This window comes from Spodoptera frugiperda, chromosome 19 (genome assembly GCF_023101765.2).
Source record: "Spodoptera frugiperda isolate SF20-4 chromosome 19, AGI-APGP_CSIRO_Sfru_2.0, whole genome shotgun sequence".
Taxonomy (NCBI): Eukaryota; Metazoa; Arthropoda; class Insecta; order Lepidoptera; family Noctuidae; genus Spodoptera; species Spodoptera frugiperda.
Genome location: NC_064230.1, coordinates 4863 through 25849, shown reverse-complemented (window position 1 = coordinate 25849; position 20987 = coordinate 4863). Strand labels below are relative to the sequence as shown.

General features: G+C 47.1%; 2 protein-coding genes and 1 long non-coding RNA gene across 8 annotated transcripts in view; 2 read left to right on the top strand and 1 right to left on the bottom strand.

Moving 5' to 3' along the window:
• Positions 1 to 870, bottom strand: part of LOC118280946 (nascent polypeptide-associated complex subunit alpha, muscle-specific form-like) — a 48826-nt gene extending 47956 nt beyond the window's left edge. For all 6 annotated transcript variants that reach the window (XR_007706267.1, XR_007706266.1, XM_050700449.1 and 3 more), the window contains exon 1: positions 492 to 870. Coding sequence is in view for 4 of the 6 variants with exons in the window: in XM_050700449.1 (XP_050556406.1) it covers positions 492 to 494 (3 nt within the window). In the remaining 2 variants the exon portion in view is untranslated. The remainder of the gene's footprint in view (positions 1 to 491) is intronic.
• Positions 871 to 11348: 10478 nt separating this feature from the next.
• On the top strand, positions 11349 to 13233 carry LOC126911774 (uncharacterized). Its single transcript, XR_007706294.1, has 2 exons — positions 11349 to 11400; positions 13139 to 13233. It is a non-coding gene; the product is annotated as an uncharacterized LOC126911774 (long non-coding RNA).
• Positions 13234 to 14736: 1503 nt separating this feature from the next.
• Positions 14737 to 20748, top strand: LOC118281098 (uncharacterized). The gene is made up of 6 exons (XM_050700436.1): positions 14737 to 14809; positions 18125 to 18321; positions 19013 to 19184; positions 19593 to 19804; positions 19899 to 20511; positions 20588 to 20748. Exons 2-6 carry the CDS (start codon positions 18125 to 18127, stop codon positions 20660 to 20662), a joined length of 1269 nt encoding a protein of 422 aa, XP_050556393.1. The 5' UTR covers positions 14737 to 14809; the 3' UTR covers positions 20663 to 20748.
• Positions 20749 to 20987: the final 239 nt, after the last annotated feature.

Sequence of the window (20987 nt, the reverse complement as noted above, 5' to 3'; positions counted from 1 at the left end):
CTCGAGAAAGGCTGAACCGATTTGGGAAATTTTTGGTCTTGAATTATTTGTGGAAGTCTAGGGGATGGTTCAAAAGGTGAGAAAAATGTTTGAGGCGGTACGAATTTCGCCAAATCAGCAAGTTTATAATAATTAAATGATGATATCTTCTGATTGGTGGAATTAATGCATCTTCCGACTTTCATATTTTGCGACCAAAATAAAGCAATAGCCTAGGTAAAATTAACTTTTCATTTAAAATTAACTTGCACAATACAATGAAATGTTGTAAAAATCACAATAAATCACTCGTTCGTTATGTTTTGTACATTTTTCTCGCATAATAATTACGCTTAGTTTTTTGAGAGAAACATTGACGCCTAAAACTATCGGATCTGACGTCAGAAGCGTGAAACTTTAAGAAAACTTTCAGAAATAATGTTGAATTAGGGTAGTTGTGTTTCCAATAATAAAGCTAAGTTATTAAATAAATAAATAAATAGAGGACTCACCATGTTGTCTCGCAGCGCAGGCCGCGCGTTATCCCACAGTGTCACTCGCGGTCGCGGGGCGCACTCGCGACATATAACTACTGTATTAATAAATAATAATCAACAACAATATGTTATAGTTACAACAATTAATTTAATAATAAATTACAATAATTCGCGGCGATCGTACGATACACTCGACACACGACGCGCACCTCACTGCATTCCGCGGGAAAATAAATATGGCTTTATTTTTCTTAAATTTATTTTTTTATTCACGTTAATGATGACACAGGCACGCGTCCGTTCAGCCTGTCCGAGGAGGTCGGATGTTAATGTCTGTCTGTGTGCGCGTGTGTTTGTGAGGAGTGAAGGATTCGGACTGAGTTCACTTCTCCGCCGGAGATGTCGAGAAGAAAGTGGGCTGCCACTTCCTATACAGCCTGAGATGAGAGCACGCGACTTGCCACCTTGTGTGCACGTGTTACGGTGCAGTTTGCGGCGGCTCGGCGCGGGAAGAGGGGCTTGCAAAGCTCGCGCGTGTAATATTAGTTTAGAAAATGGTTTGAACTCGCGTCGTTTTATAATTCATACACAAATTGACTTTGGAGATATTTTTACTCAACTTTACGTAACACACACACACATGTGTACTCTGTGTATTGTGTACTGTGTACTGTGTGCGGTGCCAGCGCGTGCCAGGGCTGCTGACCCGGATAGCTGAACACGAAGTCTCCGGTTCAGTTCCCAGGTCGGGCAATACTGGCATTGTTTTGGTACGAAGGTTACAATGCCAAGTGCGACGGTTCGTGCTCGATTCCCGGGTCGGACATGGCATTGTTGTAATGTTTGGCTTTGCATCCACTATTATTAAAATGTTTGTAATACCTACATAGTTGGGATTCAGATATTATAATGGATGAATATTCTGTCTATTTGAGGGGGTATTTAATGAATTTGTGATTGTTTCACATTAGTTTATCTAGCAGTTATACAATCACTTGTTTGGACAATCCACATATTTCGCTTGTTTAGATATTCTAATTATAATACAATATATGTATATGTTGCCGGAACATTCCACACATATATCATTATGACGCGATATTATTATACTCTGTGGTGGTGATGTAACGAATATTCGCGTTCGCAATGTTTTACGCGAAAATAAACATCATAAAAATAATTAAAGTTTTCATTACAAAAAGGTAAATTCATATCACTACATAGTGTAAAACAAAGTCAAAGATTTGCACAACTTAATTCCTCCTAGTCCTTTCCATCATCGAACCACAAGACAATCGGCGAGGCGTCACCGCTTCATGGTAGATATCCCACCCACTCGCACGAAGCGCTTCGCTTCAAGCTTCCTTGTGCGAACTGCTAGGGAGTGGAATACTTTGCCGGAGTCTGTGTTTCCTGATGGGTATAACCTGGGTGTCTTCAAAGCCCGAGTGAATAGGTTGCTTATGGGCAGACGTGCTCCATCGTAGGCCGCATCATCACTTACCATCAGGCGAGATAGCGGCCAAACGTCGACCCATTTAATATAAAAAAGTCGTTTTCTCTGTCCCTATGTCTCTTTGTACGCTTAAATCTTTAAAACTACGCAACGGATTTTGATGCGGTTTTTTGAATAGATAGTGATTCAAGAGGAAGGTTTCTATGTATAATACATGCATAATATATTACCATTGCACCCATGCGAAGCTGGAGCGGGTCCCTAGTAACATATAAAAAACTTAATTTTGGAGGAGAATAATTTAGGTTCACCGTTAGGAATAAAAATAAATTGTCATTTTCATATTTTTGAATATTTTTCAAACATTTTATTTGATTATAATTAATAAGACAAAGTGGTCCAAATTACTAAATCAGTATTCGCGTTCGCGGATGTCTAAAATAAGATATTGGTTACATAACTAATGTGTAGCTGTAGGTAATAAATTATAATACATTCACTTTACCCATCTCTTACATTTGGTACAGCTGTGGTGCGGGTTCGAAGCCCGAGTCGGAACATCAATTATAATGAGTTGGACTACACTGCACGATTGACGCGGTGACTGGGTAACTGGCTGCCGTGAAATGTGTAGCGGGTTCATCGGGATCCACAGATTGTTGTTACGGGTCTGTGTGTCATGTGTATGTGAACTTGTATGTTTGTAAACGTACATACGATACAGGAGACAATTTTAGAGTGGGATGAATAAAATAGAATGCATGCAACCTACAAATGACGATGGGTGGGCTACAAGTGGGTAGAATCCTCGGTCATAAATAAATTATTACAACTTTTCAATGCGATAAAATATTCAAAAATAATCACACTCTCATTCATCAATTTGATGAACTACTTAATTTTCGATTTTTTCTAGCTAGAAATAAGTCTAATTTCTAGAAATAAGTCTGCTATTTGACGTAAAAATCTGATGACGTCATAATAGAGTATTTCATACAAAGTTCATAGAAAATATCGTTTTTGACGTTTCGAAAAAGGTATTGAATTTGACTAGTAGGAAACTAGCGTATTGTTACTACGTGGACAGTTTTAATTGTATGTAAGCAAGATGCAAGCATTCGCCAGTAGTTGTCTCGCTGGTTGAGTGGTCGGCAGCGAGACTGCCGAGTCAATGGTCTCATTTCGATTCCCGAAAAAAAATCAGTAGCTAATGACACAAATTGGCGAAATGGTGACGGTGCCGGTGTATAGCTTCAGGGCTTAAGGGGGCCTACTCTAATTCAACGAACGAACGAAAAAACTTCGCAGATTGCATATCTTATAATCCATTCCTATAATCCTAAATTTATTTATTGCGAACTTTTGTGAACAAAAATGAACGAATGAAATGAAGATAAATAAATAGGTTTTGATATGAAATTAAAAATAAAACGTTATTTCAAGTAATTCTATTAGTAAATCAATAAAACCTACGGCCGAAGATTGAACGAAACTTCGGATTTGAGAACCGGAGTAGGCCCCTGGTGCGGAGCAGCAACTGCCCATAGCGTGGCAGCCGCGCCAATTGAAATTAGAGGCGTCTATGAAGGCCTAGGGTGCTTAGGGCCTATGGCCTTTTTTTAAGGGGGGAAAATCATCCACTGTCTTCTCCCGCCTTGGGCGAGGTGATAGGGCATGTCAGACTCTTACTGACTAAAAACCACCCCGTTCCTACTCCTGCTTTTCGAGCCGGAGCCCCGGTAAACCCGCTAGGTAGTCCGCAGCTCCGGATCAAGGGCCTAGGCCATCTAGGACGCTCTCTGTAAGTACCTGCTTGGTATGGACTATTGAGGACTGATGATGAGTACTTTTTTTTTTTTTTAAAAGGGACAAGCCCGCCACAACCTCCCACACCGCTGCAACTCCTGTAAGCCAGGATCTACAGTAGATACAACATACTTGCTTCCAATAATAGGTATGGCAAAAACGCCTAAACGCACGGAAATTCGTTCTAGACTCCACAAGGTCCGTATAATAGACTACACCTGATGAAACAATTAAATTATCCAACATAGTGTTACGCTCAGATTGCCAGAGACCACACTCCCAGAGTATGTGATGGGCGGATTGCTCATGTTGCAACTCCACTGTCAACGAGTTTAAATGAGAACAAGTATAATGATAATGATGAGTACTTGTATGTGATAGCGGCCTACTGATGCAGGTGTCGCAACGATCGCACATCGCACCCAGCACACGATACATGACACGATAGCACGCACCCAGTACATTCCTGGCGTTACGTCACTCGTCAGCGACACATGACAGCTGACAGCTGACGTAACACCATACTGTATGTCACTGTTTGACAGATTTCTCTAAACCCGCGTAATATTGACACTGCGGGACAATGTGTCGTGTGTACCCACCACACAAGTGTAAGTGGGCCATTGTCGAGTGCGGGCCATTTCCGCGTCGCGTCGGACGTAATACATGTGTGTTGCGGGTGTGACGCCGGTAATTTATGCAATATTGCATTGTTAATTACACAACTACAGTGCAGAGCGAGTAAAGATGTGTTGGGAGAGAGTGAGACGCATTGACGGAGTATCTCCACAGTCGCAGGAAACTGACGGATGAGGGATGTAGAGAATTGACTCGTTGCTCGTTCCTCTCCTTAGGAACCAACTCTTTGGACCGGACAAATAGCTTCACTAGAGGACTGACCGACAGACAGACATTTTGCTTTTTAATATTATAATATTTGCTTTGACATTCAAATGTGTCTTCCCGGTCTATTTGAAATAAATAATTTTGACTTGATACATAACCTGTTTATGTACTAGTTATCCAAATATCGTAATTCCACATTTATAAAAGGCCGACAGTGCGCATACGCTGCACGATGCCATCAAGTTGTTGACTGACAATATAATGATAGGCGAGTGCCGGCCATTGTGCAGTCAGTGAGACCAGTAGAGGCTGCTGGGGCCGGGCGAGGAGTCGGCACAAACCTTCGCCGCCACCAGAGCGAGCGCCCACCGCGCGGAGTATGTATTGTATGTCACCCGCGGTGGTACAATGGGGGCCTTGGTACTACATTAGCGGATTGGTCATCCCGCATTGTTCTAGTGTGTCTGTTTGATACCTATGGGTTGTTTTTTGTTGATGATGAAATCCTTAACAATTGTAGGTGTGGTAACACATTGCCTAGTGTTGGTGCAGGGATGGGGAACCTTCACATATAATAATTTATATACCAGTTGCTTTGAAAAATAATGTGTATTGAGGTCGTAGGTGCGGAGCTGCGGACTGCCTAGCGGGTTACCGGGGCTCCGGCTCGAAAAGCAGGAGTAGGAACGGAGTGGTTTTTAGTCAGTAAGAGTCTGACACTCCCTCTCAAAAAGTCATTAGATGATTTTCCCCCCCTTGAAAAAAAAGGTGTAAGTAACATCAAATAATGATTAGGTAAGTACTTGTTATTCTACTTGCTATCGAAGTATTGATCAGTAGCAACTTTTTTTTTATATTTGGTCGACGTTTGGCCGCTATCTCGCCTGATGGTAAGTGATGATGCGGCCTACGATGGAGCACGTCTGCCCATAAGCAACCTATTCACTCGGGCCTTGAAGACACCCAGGTTATACCCATCAGGAAACACAGACTCCGGCAAGGAGTTCCACTCCCTAGCTGTTCGCACAAGGAAGCTTGAAGTACGTTACAGTTAGCCTGATGGTAAGCAGTCATCGCAGTATACTTAGATACCTACAGTAGTAGACACATCCAATTGAAAATAGAGACATTGTCAGTTTATATGTGTAGTGGTCACTGCCGTGCCACCAATGGTTCGCCATCCCTGCTCTAGTGTGCGGTGGATGGTAATTAGTTTATTTCTTGTCACACACTACACAGGTAACTACCGAGTAATGGCCGCAATAAAACGACCGCCACTGCCGGCCCCGTTGTAGATAAACAGGCGTAATCTTTAATGTGACACTTATATTGTTTAGAGTTTATACTCAAATTAATATTACGTGCTATCTGCATTTAGCTATACTTTTAACTGTACAAAAATGTGTTTTGCACGTGCTGACGTGAAACAACGCTTGCGTTGTGTTTCGTTGTGTGAATGAGGTTACCGGAGACCCAAACCCTTGCCAATCTTCCCAATCCTCGATCCCCAATAACCCTTAGATTCCTACCCTCTAAAAGGCCGGCAACGCACTTGTAACGCCTCTGGTGTTTCGTGTGTCCATGGGCGGCGGCGATTGCTTACCATCAGGTGATCCGTCTGCTCGTTTACCGGCTTATACTATAAAAAAATACACAGGACATGTAGGTACCCGCGGATCCACTCGCGCGGGTCACGACAAATGTCCACATGTTTGACAGATGACTGCGATGGCGTCACTCGCGACACATCGCCGGCCGAGAGAAAGCGAACACATCCGCCACATCCGCCACATCCGCGTACTGCAGGCAGCCGCCGTATTTACTAATCGCGGAGGAATGCGACACACTTCGCGCGCAATGAGTGACGCCGCGGGGCGAGCGTTGTATTGTCCAGCGATGGGCCATTGTGTGGACAATGGGGCGGGAGACCTTCACACTGCAGCGGCTAGAGATCCACAGACTATACACAGAACACACAGAATACTAAGTTACCTAGCTTAGCTTAGTATAGATAGAAGATTATGTTACTAGATGCAAGCGGCGAGCAGTCGCGTGAAGGTCCTTTGCCGACCTTTTAAAAAGGAATACTTACGCTCTTTTCTTGAAAGTCAAAATAGGAGCTGCGGACTACCTAGCAGGTTACCGGGGCTCCGGCTCGAAAAGCAGGAGTAGGAACGGGGTGGTTTTTAGTCAGTAAGAGTCTGACACTACCTCTTGCCTCGCCCAAGGCGGGAGAACATAATATACAAATTGGATGATTTTCCTTCCTTAAAAAAAGCTATGTATGTAATTTATTTGAAGACGTTAGTACGGACTACGGAACCTTTGAACTAAACTGTAAGCCCATGATAATCAGCAGCTAATTGAATACTCCACACATAGGACTGTCCACTGTCCGGCACCTCGTTACGGCGGGTCATTACCGAGTGTCGCCACTTTACTCTCACATTATTATTGTATGAAGTAAATAGAGACATAGTTGCTCCTTTGTTTACGCGTCCATTCATACACGCACTGTATGGAGTGTGCGCAACACATTAGCGACTGTGTGTGTGTATGTATGTATGTATATGTGTGTGTATGTATGGAGAGGATAGTTAGCACTGCCGCGTGTCTGTAGGTCAGGGCTTTACCAAACTGCTTCGAGGTAGCACAGCCGGCGAGATGATGAACGCAGCTAATGTTTCTTTTTCAATCATTTGTTAATTTCTTTTCTTTATCTGTAGATATCTTCAATGTGCAACGTTACGCTTTTTAGGGTTCCGTAGCCAAATGGCAAAAAACGGAACCCTTATAGATTCGTCATGTCTGTCTGTCCGTCCGTCCGTCCGTCCGTCCGTCCGTATGTCACAGCCATTTATTTCCGAAACTGTTGGGCCTACATAGTTGAAACTTTGTAGGATGATGTATTTCAATAACCGCTATTCGAATTTTGAATAAAAATTAATAAATTTAAAAATTAAAGGGGGGCACTCCATACATGGAACTGATTCAAAAAAAATTTTTTTTCAGCTGACATAGCCGTGATGGGTGTCTATGGATAGGTCTTTAAAAAAGACATTAAGGTTCCTAAAACCATTTTTCGTCAAAATCAACCGTTTGAAAGTTAGACGCTTCCAAAGTGGAAAAATGAGTGTCCCCCCCTCTAACTTTTAAAATAAGAGAGTGAGAAAACTAAAAAAAATATATGCTGTAGATTTCAATAGAAACTAACAACGAAAATTGGTTTGAACCAGATATCATTATTAGTTTTTAAGAAATAAAACATTTTCCAAAACCGCAAATAAAACTTTGTCGTTCATACAAACACTATGTAAAACCAAGTTATTTTATAACTTTTATATTATGTCATCTACTTGCTGCTACGGAACCCTTCATGAGCGAGTCCGACTCGCACTTGGCCGGTTTTTATCTCTGAAGGGGTAGGCAGAGGTGCACATTACGGCACGTAATGCCGCTATACAATGTACACCCATTTGTGTTATAAGTCCCATGTAATAGGGGGTGAGCCTATTGCCATATACTGGACACAATTCCAGACTCCGTGCTACTGAGAAATATTCGAAAAATCGAATAAAGTCCAAAAATACTTTGCTTGACCCGGCAATCGAACCCGAGACCCCTTGCCCGGCAGTCGCAATTGCGATTACTCGACCAATGGGACAGTCATCTTCAAATCTTAGTAAATGTCGTGAGTGCAGGTCTGCGGACGGCGAGCAAAGGTAGCATGCCGGGATTCAGCACGGCTAGTGCCCGGTACGGTGCCGTGGAAGACCTGACGGGCTCTAGGAGTTACGGATCGAAGAGCAGGAGTAGGAATGGAGTGGTTTTTAGTCAGTAGGAGTCTTGACACTTCTCCTCGCCTCATACAACGAGGGAGCCTCAAAAAAATTCTTCCATCGATTATACCATGGCAAAGTTCATCTCAATCAGTTCAGCACTTGATGTGAGAAAGCGTATCAAACAAACAAACATTGTACGAGCATTGATTACATGCGTGTAGTGTAATACTTGCAGTGAACTGACGACACGCCACACTGATACAGCCCGCGTGACGTAACAAGCAACATGTAGTGAGTCTCCCATTGTACCGCAGGTGCCGGCCGCGGTGACCTTGTAGCGGCGCGCGGAGAAAGTGCGCGTGACGTAACGCGCGCGCCGCGACAAGGATCGGCGCGCGGTTGTTGTTTGACGTTTGACTTACACCATAGCTTATAGATAGGAACGCGGCCGCATCCGTCGCCGCGGGGTGTATCAACACTATTACTGCTGATACTACTTTTACATCATTATACTAAACTATTTAGATAATTGCCACGTTTCCAATCTAACTAAGTGTGGGCTCGCCATGCTTCGGCACTGCTGGGCCGGCTCGACCGGAGTGATACCACGGCCGAGCAGTACACCGACGTGAAACAACGCTTGCGTTGTGTGAGTGAGGTTACCGGAGGCCCAATTACCCCCTTCCCAATCTTCCCAATCCCCGATTCCCCAACAACCCTTAAATTCCTAACCTCCAAAAAGCCGGTAACGCACTTGTAAGTGTTCATGGGCGGCGGCGATTGCTTACCATCAGGTGATACGTCTGCTGGTTTACAGGTGTTTCATTAAAATAAAATGAAGATTGCCAGTATGTTTATCGTCCAGTCAACATGAAGGCACATGGGAGAACCACACAGTGCTAGTGTATTCTGTAACAGTTTTAAAGGAAGACTCACTCTCCACACTGGTTACATTGCACCCACAATGAAAGCGTGCCTAATTCTTATTTCAATGTCCGTCTTGTAGATTGTTTTAAAACATTACACGCGTATTTTTTATTTTCTTACGGAAACAAATATTTTCGACGATATATCGATTTGAAATATCGCGTGACGTCACTTCTAGGTACGTTATATACGTAGAATTAATGACATATTTGCTCCCGCTCGTAAACTTTGCTTCGGTTCAAATGGATTCCTCCACTGTACCTATACACGGTGTAACAAAAAGGGGGTATACATATCAAGTGCACGGTTTCTAGATAACATAACAAACGATACGGGAAGGGTTTTTTAAACTCATGTTTTTCCAATATATGTATAAAATTCCAGAAACCGAACATCAAAATTAGATAGATACAGGTACTAGGCGATCAGATTAACAGAAGAAATGTTTCGTAATTAGCAAGTGACCCCACTGTAGTGGGTATTTTGTTACACGCTGTATACATAGGTACATATACATCAGTACATACACCTGTAATAGTTCGACCAGCCCGGAACTCCCGTACAGTGTACCTGGCTGTAGCTGTGGCACTCCAAGCCTCGTGTGTGTCCGCAAGCAATACATGTGGTGCCGTGCAATCCTGTACAACACAGTGGTGACTGAGCCATGTCGCTGCTGACGCCGCGTCGCGTGGTGTCGCAATGTCGCCGGCAGCTGCAGGATGTCCGGCCGGGTCCGACCTGAGGAGCTGTGACACCGCAGGTTAAGCAACACTTGATGAGTCAACACCATTATGTTTTTCCATAGAAATAGACTCAAATAGCACCGCGACGTAGTAGTAATGTAATGTGGTGTAACTGTGCAGTGTCTGAGAGTTATTGGATGATTTCACCCCCATTTTTTGAGGGGGTAAAATCATCCAATGACTTCTCCCGCTTTGGGCGAGGCGAGAAGGAGTGTCAGACTCTTACTGTCTAAAACTACCCCATTCCTATTCCTGGCCTTCGAGCCGGAGCCCTGGCAAACCCGCTAGGCAGTCCGCAACTCCGGATCTATTACTTACGGAAGTAACACAAAATGTGCAGACATCATAGTTACCCTCGGCGACATCTGCCGGACACTCCTGACATTTCTCTAAACTAGTCGAACTACAACAGTTTACACTAAGTATAGAGAGTTCTTTTATCGTTGTCCTACACTAGGATTGTCTCCTGTGTCGTGAGTGCGTTTACAAACATACAAGTTCACATACACATGACACACAGACCCGAAACAACAATCTGTGGATCACACAAAGAGTTGCTCTGTGCGGGAGTCTCGAACCAGCTACATGTTACACGGCAGCCAGTTGTCCAGCCACTGCGTCGACCGTGCAAACATAATAAGTTAACAAGGTATCTATAATGATATTTCCGTCTGTGCCCGCCTCTTGCATGTCGGCCGGGGTCGGTGCAGCCCCGCTCGTGTCACAAGACATATAATACGATAAATAACATTATAAGTGTGCGAGAGTTATGCTTCGGCACTGCTGGGCCGGCTCGTCCGGAGTGATACTGCGGCCTCACATTACACCGATGTGAAACAATGTTTGCGTTGTGTTTCGTTGCATAAGTACCAATCTTCCCAATCCCCGATTCCCCAACAACCCTTAAATTCCTAACACCCAAAAAGCCGGCAACGCACTTGTAACGCCTCTGGTGTTTCACGTCACGTCATGGCCAAGTCAACCAATAGACTTAATAAAATAACCGACTTAGTATTACATATACGGATCTTACAACATTATACGGTAGGAAAACTGAGGCGCGAGACTTGGGCTTTTTTACAGGATGTTTTGATGCTATTCCTTGACTTGAAACAACATGTAACTACATAGTACAAGCAGTACAAGTAGTGCGGGCAGTACAAGTAGTGCGGGGCGCGTCACGTAACCGGCGTGAACTTTCTACGCAAGGCCGAAGGGCGCGCCGCGGACTTTCACTCGCGCTGGGGCGACCATCGCGCGCGCGCGGGCCGGACATATGTGGCGCAACGAGTCGCGGGTTCGATTCTTCCACGGAGCAACTCTTTGTGTGATCCACAAATTGTTGTTCCGGGTCTGGGTGTCATGTGTATGTGAACTTGTATGTTTGTAAACGCACACACGACACAGGAGACAATCCTAGTGTCGGGCAATGATCAAATATCATTAAATGACTTTTTTAAGGGAAAATATCATCCAATAACTTCTAGTCTCGCCTTGGGCGAGGCAAGAGGGAGTGTCAGACTCTTACTGACCAAAAACCACCCCGTTCCTACTCCTGCTTTTCGAGCCGGAGCCCCGGTAAACCCGCTAGGTAGTCCCCAGCTTCGAATCGGACATCAGGCCTACTGGGCTCCATCTCTAAAAGTCTGATGTCTCTTTGAGGCTCGCGCGGAACACGACGCGCCCTCCGCACGCACGAGTCTGGTTCTGGTCGGGCGTCATCGTCATTAACCTCAGCTGGGCGACGTCCACTATTGAACTATAAGGCCTCCATTGCCAAGATCACAAGCAGACTACTAACTAAACAGCACAGTAAGGCAGGACAGTCCGCGCTCCCCGCGTAGCATGGCCCCCCTACCGCGGTGTAAGATACCGGTTGTCTCCCAAATATTGGCCACCGCGTGTCGTAACTCCCCCCCACCTGTATACATGTGTCTGTGTGTATCTGCCACATTCCGGGCCTGGAGTGACGTCACACACATCCTTGTACGGAGGCTCCTTCTTCACACAACAATATCAGCTTTCTCTCGAAGGGATGCATCACGTCATCAGGTACAACTCCTCTCGCGTTCCGCGCGCGCCTCAAAGAGCCATTAGACCACCACAGATGGGGCCCAGTAGGGCTGATGCCCGATCCGGAGCTGCGGACAACGTAAAAGGTTACCGGGGCTCCGGCTTAAAGCAGGAGAAGGAACAGGGTGGTTTTTAGTCAGTAAGTGTTTGACACTCCCTCCCGCCTCGCCCAAGGCGGGAGAAGTCATTGGATGATTTTCCAACCTCAAAAAAAAAAAGATACAACTCCTCTGTACACAAACTTTCTTTGAGATGGGAAAATCATCCAATGACTTCTCTGAGGGAGTGTCAGACTCTTACTAATTTACTAATTACAAACCACCCCGTTCCTACTCCTGCTCTTCGAGCCGGAGCCCCGGTAACCCGCTAGGTAGTCCGCAGCTCCGGATCAGGCATCAGCCCTACTGAACTTGAGGGTCAGACGCATAGAAATATAAAAAACATATATCTATGGTCTGACGTAATGTAACCTAGCTCCTGCCAGCGACTTCGCCGGCGATCTCGGAGTTAAAAAGTATCCTATATGTTATTCCAGATCATAATCTACCCCTGTTCCAAATTTCATACCGATTCCTTCAGCCGTTTTGACGTGAATGAGTAACAAACATACACACAAACTTTCGCATTTATAATATTAGTAAGATAGTATCTAGTATACATTTAGTCAATTTAGTGTAATGCCTTACATCTCGACTCGTGAGAGTCGGTATATCACGATCCTCCCGCCCTGAGACCCTCAAGGAGGAGGATCGCGCTCCCTGTCTACGTAGACAGTGTTCCTCAATAACTGAGGAGGGTGGCTGCGTGACTAGCTGATACTTGGCCAGCAGTGGACACCTACAGGCTGTGGGTGTGGGCACTTGGTACGAGTGTGTGGTTGCTCCGGAGGCGGGCAGGGGGCGCCACTGACAGCACGGTTGGTGCGGTGGCTGGGCAACTGGCTGCCGCGCAACGTGTAGCGGGTTCGATTCCCGCACGGAGCAACTCTTTGTGTGATCCACAAATTGTTGTTCCGGGTCTAGGTGTCAGGTGTATGTGAACTTGTATGTTTGTAAACGCACCCACGACACAGGAGAAAATCCTAATGTGGGGCAACGTTTTTTTTTTTTTTTTTAAATTAAAAACTGTCCCGTTGGACGTCTGCTGGTACCAGTACTGACTGGCACTGACACTGACTGACACTGACGGACAGACGGAGCAGCTCACAGCAACTTACGTAACAGTTCACTCACATATAGTTACATGCCGCGCAGTATTACATCGAGTGCATTCCTCCATGCACCACTGTAAGCTGGTCTGTGGTGTAGTACAGGCGGCTATGTGTGCAGGGGTCAGGTTACGGTGGTGCTGTAGCGTTGGTAATTCAATAATTGGAGGTTCGTTAGAGACGAGCGGAACTAATGTCATTACACACACACACACACACATAGGTATACTATAGTAATTTATACTGGTCGGAGAATCTTTCTTCTCTTACGAAACTGTAAGTACTCTCTGTTTCCTAAAATGGTAAACAGTTGTCGCGGCCCATAGATACCCGGAACACCAGAGGAGTTACTAGTGTGTGTGACATTTTGGGGATAGAGGGGAGTATGGGATCTACCTTCTTGTTATCAATTGTGTTGGAGTTAGTCCTGGGTCTACGAGCCTTTACGAAGCGGAATCACTTGGCGCGGGCTTCAAGACTAGACAAAATGTACTAATTTGTAAACAGCTTACATCTGCTCGCTCCGTTACATACACAGCGTGATAATATTGTACCCCGTGTAACAGGGGGATACGGACCTGTTGCATGCGCCACTGGACACCGCGCCCCCGCGCCCCCGCGCCCCCGCGCCACCCTCGGGGCGCGGCGCAAGTTACACGAGGGGGCGATGATATCGCGGCACTTCTTCTTTCACTGAATATTGTTCTCACATAATTGAACCAACGAAACAATGTAACCAAGTATTGTATTGTGAACCTGATTGAAAAAGAGTAACCTATGGAGTTTCTTGCTCGTTCTTCTCCATAGGAATCTACACTTTGGAACGAGCAAATAGAGCAACTAGAGGACTGACCGACAGACTGACATTTTTTTTTAATAATGCTAGTGGGACGATATTCGTGGGCTAAAATCCTATCACCCAAGTCAGCTCATAAGTACTCTGTCTGTATACCTATCCACCATCTAAATCCGTCCATCAATTTCAGCGTGATTAACGGACAAACATACAAACATACAAGCAAACTTTCATAATTATGCAAATGCAACGTCACGCCCTTTATCTCCGAAGGGGTAGGCAGAGGTGCACATTATGGCACGTCTGCCTCGATGGTTGAGTGGTCGCAAGTGCCTATGCCGAACGAGGGGTCTCGGGTTCGATTTTCGGGTTGGGCAAAGTATAACTGGGTTTTTTTTCGGTTTTTCGAAAATTTCTCAGCAGTTAGTAGCACGGAGCCCAGAATTGTGCCCAGTATATGGCAATAGGTGGCTTTTAGACACACAACAGTACAAGGTAATCAATTTGTTTCTTTCCCCGCTCCCCGCTGCCCGCTCCCCGCCCCCGCCGGCTCCCGTGGCCCGCGCCGCGCCCGCCAGTGAACCGTGCGAGTGTCGGGGGCTGTGTATGTATCGGTCGCGCCTCCGCAAATATATCGCCCAGTGTGGCAGTCACCCGCCGCCCGCCGGGACACGACGCCAGCGGGACATGACCTAACGTGAGTACTACCACTACTGCCTACCCCCGCACTGCATATACAGACAACTAGCTCCCGCCTAGCTAGCTAAAACGTAGCCCAGACCACAATCTACCCCTGTTCCAAGTTTCATCCCGATCCCTTCAGCCGTTTTGACGTGATTGAGTAACAAACATACACACAAACTAACGAACGTTCGCTGTTATAATATTAGTGAGAGGTCCAGAGAGAGCGCTCAGCAATCGCCTGCCCCAGTGTAGTGGCTCAATCTTAAATTCAACAACATTATTGGCCAAATGTGAGCATTGCATGCAGTGTGTGTGTAGTGTGTGTGTGCCTGTACGTGTCCCATGAGCCTCGCTGTTCAAGTTGCACGGCTGCACGTGGCCACTGTGCTGCCGTCTGCAGAGCCCTGTAATTGTGTACTTAACGCTATGTAAGCGAGTGCTCTGTGAGTGAACATTGAGACAAATACAGAGACTACCTGCAGTACAGTCTCCTGGACGAACATAGTACCTACACAGTACACACTCGGGTAATATTACAGACGTCTAGAGATCCGTGGCTGCAGGGACATCTGTTCCAATCGGTGAAGTATCGACTCGGGCCGACGTTCCTTGTGTTTTCTCGTCGAGTGAGCAGCGCCTTCAGCCTATTATTATGTATACTCATACAAGAAAAGGTAGGTAGTGCCCTTGCGCTTCGCTTGGCTTGTCTTGGCGTCAGATATAGTATACTGCTTTGACGTCCGTCTCCTATATCTTGGCGGATACTACTTCAGAGCATTTCTCTCGCATTTACAAGCAGTAGTTACTGAACATACAGCTACGTGTGTCCAGGCATGAGGTATCACATAAATATTTAACTTAAATCTCAATTAATAGTATCGCATCTTATTAGAGAGGGGAATATCATTCAGTGTCTTCACCCGCCTTGGGCGAGGCGAGAGGGAGTGTCAGACTCTTACTGACTAAAAACCACCCCCTTCCTACTCCTGCCAGAGCCCCGGTAACCTGTAACTACTAACGTCCGCAGCTCCTGCACATAAGTCCTCGGTTTGTGTACACCACGATGTCATTCACCAAGGTGTCGGTGGATCACTATAATGATTGGTTTTGCATGGATGTGTTATTTCTACGATTGAAAGTAAATGCTACATTTTATGTTTTTTTCTTTGTGATATAAGCCGGTAAACGATCAGACTGATCAGTGATCACCTGATGGTAGGCAATCGCCGCCGCCCATGGACACCCGAAACATCAGATGCGTTACAAGTGCGTTGCCGGCCTTTTGAGTGATAGGAATTTAAGGGTTGTTGGGGAATCGGGGATTGGGAAGATTGGGAAGGGGGAATTGGGCCTCCGGTAACCTCACTCACACAACGAAACACAACGCAAGCGTTGTTTCACGTCGGTGTACTGCTCGGCCGTGGTATCACTCCGGTCGAGCCGGCCCAGCAGTGCCGAAGCATGGCTCTCTCACACTTTGTGTACTACTTTGTCGTTGTGGCTACAGCACTTCAGTATTGTATTGGTCGCCATATTAAACAGTCGTGCCTTTAATCCATCCTAGTGTTTCATTACAATACTCAACGATCCATACTCGGACTGCCTAGCACACGCGTCCATATAAGCACAACGTCTGTCTCCTGTATCTTCGCGGATACTACTTCAGAGCATTTCTCTCGCATATACTAGTAGTAGCTACATGTACGTGTGGTATCACATAAACATTTAACTCTAATCCCAAGCAATGGGTGCGAGTATTGCAAGTCCTCGGTCTGTGGACACCACTGCCACTGGTGTCGGCGGGCACTGTATGCAACTGTTGTTGCATGGAGCTACTCTTTCTGAGATTGACCGTCTAACTAACTAGTGAACAGTAACAGTAAATGTTACATTTCATGATTATTTCTTTTGGTATAAGTCTTTTCGTTTAAGTAGTTTATGGTATAATTTATTGTGTGTGTGTGAGCTATAGACACGGCACGCGGCAGGACTCGGCTCCTGCGGGGTAATGTGATCAGTAAGCAAGTAGGTCGTCTGTGTCACTGTGTAGCGCGACCTATATACCGTATGGGGAGACCTCTTATGACTTAATTTAAACCACATATTTGTTATCATCTTGGCTGACGATATACGAACAATGAGCGAAATACACCCAGTAGGTAAGCCAAAAAGTGCATTATTCTCTTTGAGCTAATTCGAACACTGTTTACAAATACGGCATTATAACAGCCGCGCCGCATGTCCGTAACATTCCTAGACAACCTACAACATTACAGCTCTTCTGTGGTCAAGGAACATGGAGCTGTTCACACAGAATTAAATACTTGATTAATTTCATTATTTTTTCGTTAAAATATTGAGTTGTATTATGCTTCTGTGGACGAGTACTACTTGTAGTTTCATTTAAGTTATATGAGTGATCTCCATACTGTATTATTGTTAAACATCACAGAATATGTGCTTTACTCTCTACACTGTCATGTATCTACTCCACCATCACGCCCGATATCATCCGCGAGGACGGACAGGTGTACACACAGTGTTGCTGTTGCTAGCTGCGCGTGTCAAGTGTGCGGGGCGCCCTCTGTCGACCGTAACGTGCAACATAAAATATTCAATAAACAATGTTTTAAATTCTGAATCTATGTAACATCCGTCCGCAGTGAATATGTTGTGGGAACAAGTTAATAATATCACAGGATAATGACATTACCTCGCGCACGTTGTAACTGTATACAATACACATGTACAGTGACTACAGTCTCCACTCACCTCTGTCGGTACACGTGTAGACGAGTATACAGAGAGCTCCTTTGAAGGATCTAATCTGGTTACATCTGTGACACTCACACACACACACACACGTGTGGTATAAAGGTCAGCGCCTGACCTCGTCGTGTTAGCAACAGTTTGTTGAGCACCGCTACACCTTGCTCTGCTGTTCTCAACAGGCGTTTAATTTATTATCTAGTTTACTCTGTTGTAAGTTGTACTTGAAATCTTTGAACGATTTCTGCATTCAATTAAATATTCATTTGTATTAACGTGTTCCTTAGTTGGTTAAAAACAAACAAATTTTAAAACAACGCCACCATTAATTGGTTCGTGTGTCGTATACTAGATGGCGTTATTCCACTAAGGAGAGTACTTATTATACAATGTGTAAAGAAATTAATGAACATAGAAGACAAGTACTGTCCAGTATGACATCAATGGCTTGTACACATAGCTATTACCCTGGGTACTGGAGCCCCGTACTAGTCCAGGCCTGACTCCATCATATTGTAGTTGTGACTCCTACGATTAATTCAGTATTCTGTATTTGCAGATGTACCGGTCGGAGCGCTGGCCGGAGGAGGAGCCTCCCTCGCGGCGCTCCTCGCGGCGCAGCAGCGGCGGCAGCGCGGGCAGCGCGGGCAGCTCGGGGCGGCGCGCCAGTCTGTCGCCGCCGGCCGCCGCCTCGCCGCGCCGCAGCAAGCCGCAGCACCTCGACTTCCTCGTCTCCGGGAAGCAGATCCTCAAGAAGTAAGTGCACGCGGAGCACCCGCGCCATCTGTGGACACCCGCAACACTAGAGGAGTTACTAGTGCGTTGCCGGCTGAAATACTTTGGATATGTCATGTTATTTTATTTGTACGACAGCAGAACTGACTCCGATTGAGCTGGCACTGCAGTGTGTGTGATACATCGCCGTATAAGTAGTAGTAGTCAGCTAGTTGTTGGACACTTCATTAAATGTCTCCATATAATCAACACGTGTCCTCACTTGCTCCCCAAGTCCCCACACTGCAGCACATTCGTGGTGAACATGGCGTTACTATAACAATACAGCTGTACGAGTGGTAATCACTTTATAGTACAACGTCCGCCAATCACAAACCTCCCAAAGACTGGCAACGCACTTGTAACGCCTCTGGTGTTGCGGGTGTCCATGGGCGGCGGCGATTGCTTACCATCAGGTGATCGGTTTGCTCGTTTACCAACCTATACCGTAATAAAACAGCCCGCTGTCATAATATCATTCCTCCACCACCCAGCTCACCAGTATACCTGGCCTTCATCGTCAACGGCTAGTTTGGAGGTTCTTGCTCGTTCTTCTCCATTTAAAGTTACACTTTGGAACGAGCGCCTAGCTTCACTGACGGACAGACTGACGGAGACTTTTTGACGTTTCAAAATGCTTCATTAAAATAAATGCTTGGCCTCTGCCTCCCAGGAGTGACCGCGCGAGCTCCCTCCCGGGCGCGTACCACCGGCGGCTGTCGGCGGAGGGCTCCAAGCCGCGCAAGCTGACGGACTCCCCCCGCCGCGCGCCCCGCGCCCCGCCCGCGCCCGCCAACACACGGGACACCTCGCTCGAGGACCACCTCTCCCTGGATCTGTCGCAGGTCGGTAGAGGGGGGGGCTGTGTTATAACTGCAACTAGCTAGTGTCACATCATCGGACGTACAATATACTAACAAGCTGTCAAGCTGCAGTGACTGGACAGACAGACATCTTGCTAGATTTGATCTGGTGAGCAAACCACCAACCCGCACGCTGGGCTCCGTACAATCCGCTGTGTTGTGTTGAGTCATTCTGTTTCATATTGTGGCAACACCAGGAGCTGCAGACACTAGTTGACTGCCTGCACAACTTGGAGACAGAAACTGTTGGGCTTATGTTCACCAACTCCGACCTCTTCGGCCATCGTCAGTCCGGAACCACGGGCTGGCACCTGCTGACACTGATACTTATGATGAGATACTAAATGTGGAGTTGAAGTTAGATACATCACACGTAGTCTCTGGTTGTAGATCCAGGCGCTAGCGACGTCGACCCCGCGCCACCCGCGCCCCCAGGGCCGCAGCGCGTCCGTGCAAAGCGCGCCGCACCGCATGCGCCGCGCCCCCGCCCCCGCCCCCGCGCCCCTGGAGGTAGACTACTCCTCCGTGTCCCCCGAGTACTCCGGCCAGTCCTCCGCCGAGCTCTCGCCGTCGCGCGGCTCGCGGGACCAGCTCGTGTCCAGGTACATGTAGTGTGGCATATAGTAGTGTGAATAGAATACAACCACACATTGTCTGTTATCTGTTTACATATCTCTGCTGACCCCGCTGTTACAGTTGCTGCGTGAGCACGTGGCCGGAGTGCAGCGAGACGGACACGGCCGTGGACAGCGGCGGGGGCGCGGGGGGCGCGGGGGCGGGGGCGCGCGCGCCCTGCGACGGCGAGTGGTGCTCGTTCTGGGCGAACTACAACAACTCGATGCCGCACGTGCCGGTGGCGCGCTACTACGACCAGTGCCCCACGCCCTACCGGACCGACACGCTGGACCTGGCCGACTTCTCCGAGCGCAGCCCGCCCACAGACACCGCCGACCCCGCCGACCCCGCCGCGCCCCCCGACCCCGGCAGCCCGCGCGCAGCCGACGCCGCGCTGCTGGCGGACATCGTGCGGCGGCGCGGGCTCACACTGTCGCCGCGCGACACGCAGTGTGTCATCAAGTGCGCGCACCTGCTGGGCGCCGTGCTGGCGCGCGCCATCGAGCGCACCGCGCGCGCCCCGCGCCCCCGCGACCTGCGCCTCGACCTGCCGGACCCCGCGCCCCCCGCGCCCCCCAGCGCGTGCGCCACCACGCAGACCGACATCTCGCTGCCCAACACGCGCAGCGCGCCGCGCATCTTCGAGAACATCCTGCGCCAGCTGTCGCGCAGCTCGCTCGACGACACCGACAAGGTGACACGCACACACACACACATTGCAATATAAATGCAACGACTCTACATTATACATTATATACTACACATTGCAGGGCGAGCCCAAGCCGGACGCGGGCGGCGCCGCGGGCGCGACGCTAGCGAGCAGCGACCCGCCCAGCGAGCAGTGAGGCACGGCGCGTGTGTGTGTGGACTCGTGTGAATAACTTGTATATGTGTGTGTGTAGTGCTGACAGAAATATATCGTTCAAACTGTGACGTGTGTTTTATTTCCTTTTGTCATCAATAGATTGTAGGACGTTCAAATGTCTTGAAGGGTCTTTGAATGTAATCGGGGAAACTGGAAATATTTTGAAGCTGCTCGAAAAATGTAGCGAAGGAGGAGAACAGGTTGCCAGTGTTTTTTTTATTTTTGACAGGTTAGGTCACGCTAGGTTAGGTCACGCTAGGTTAGGTCACGCTAGGTAAGGTTAGGTCACGCTAGGTTAGGTCACG

Excerpts from the sequence above, each read along its gene's own strand:
- LOC118281098 (XM_050700436.1), top strand. The coding sequence starts at position 18,125 with ATGTACCGGTCGGAGCGCTGGCCGGAGGAGGAGCCTCCCTCGCGGCGC. Across the intron at positions 18,322-19,012 it reads GGGAAGCAGATCCTCAAGAA|GAGTGACCGCGCGAGCTCCC; the intron begins GTAAGTGCACGC and ends TCTGCCTCCCAG. Across the intron at positions 19,805-19,898 it reads CGGGACCAGCTCGTGTCCAG|TTGCTGCGTGAGCACGTGGC; the intron begins GTACATGTAGTG and ends CCGCTGTTACAG.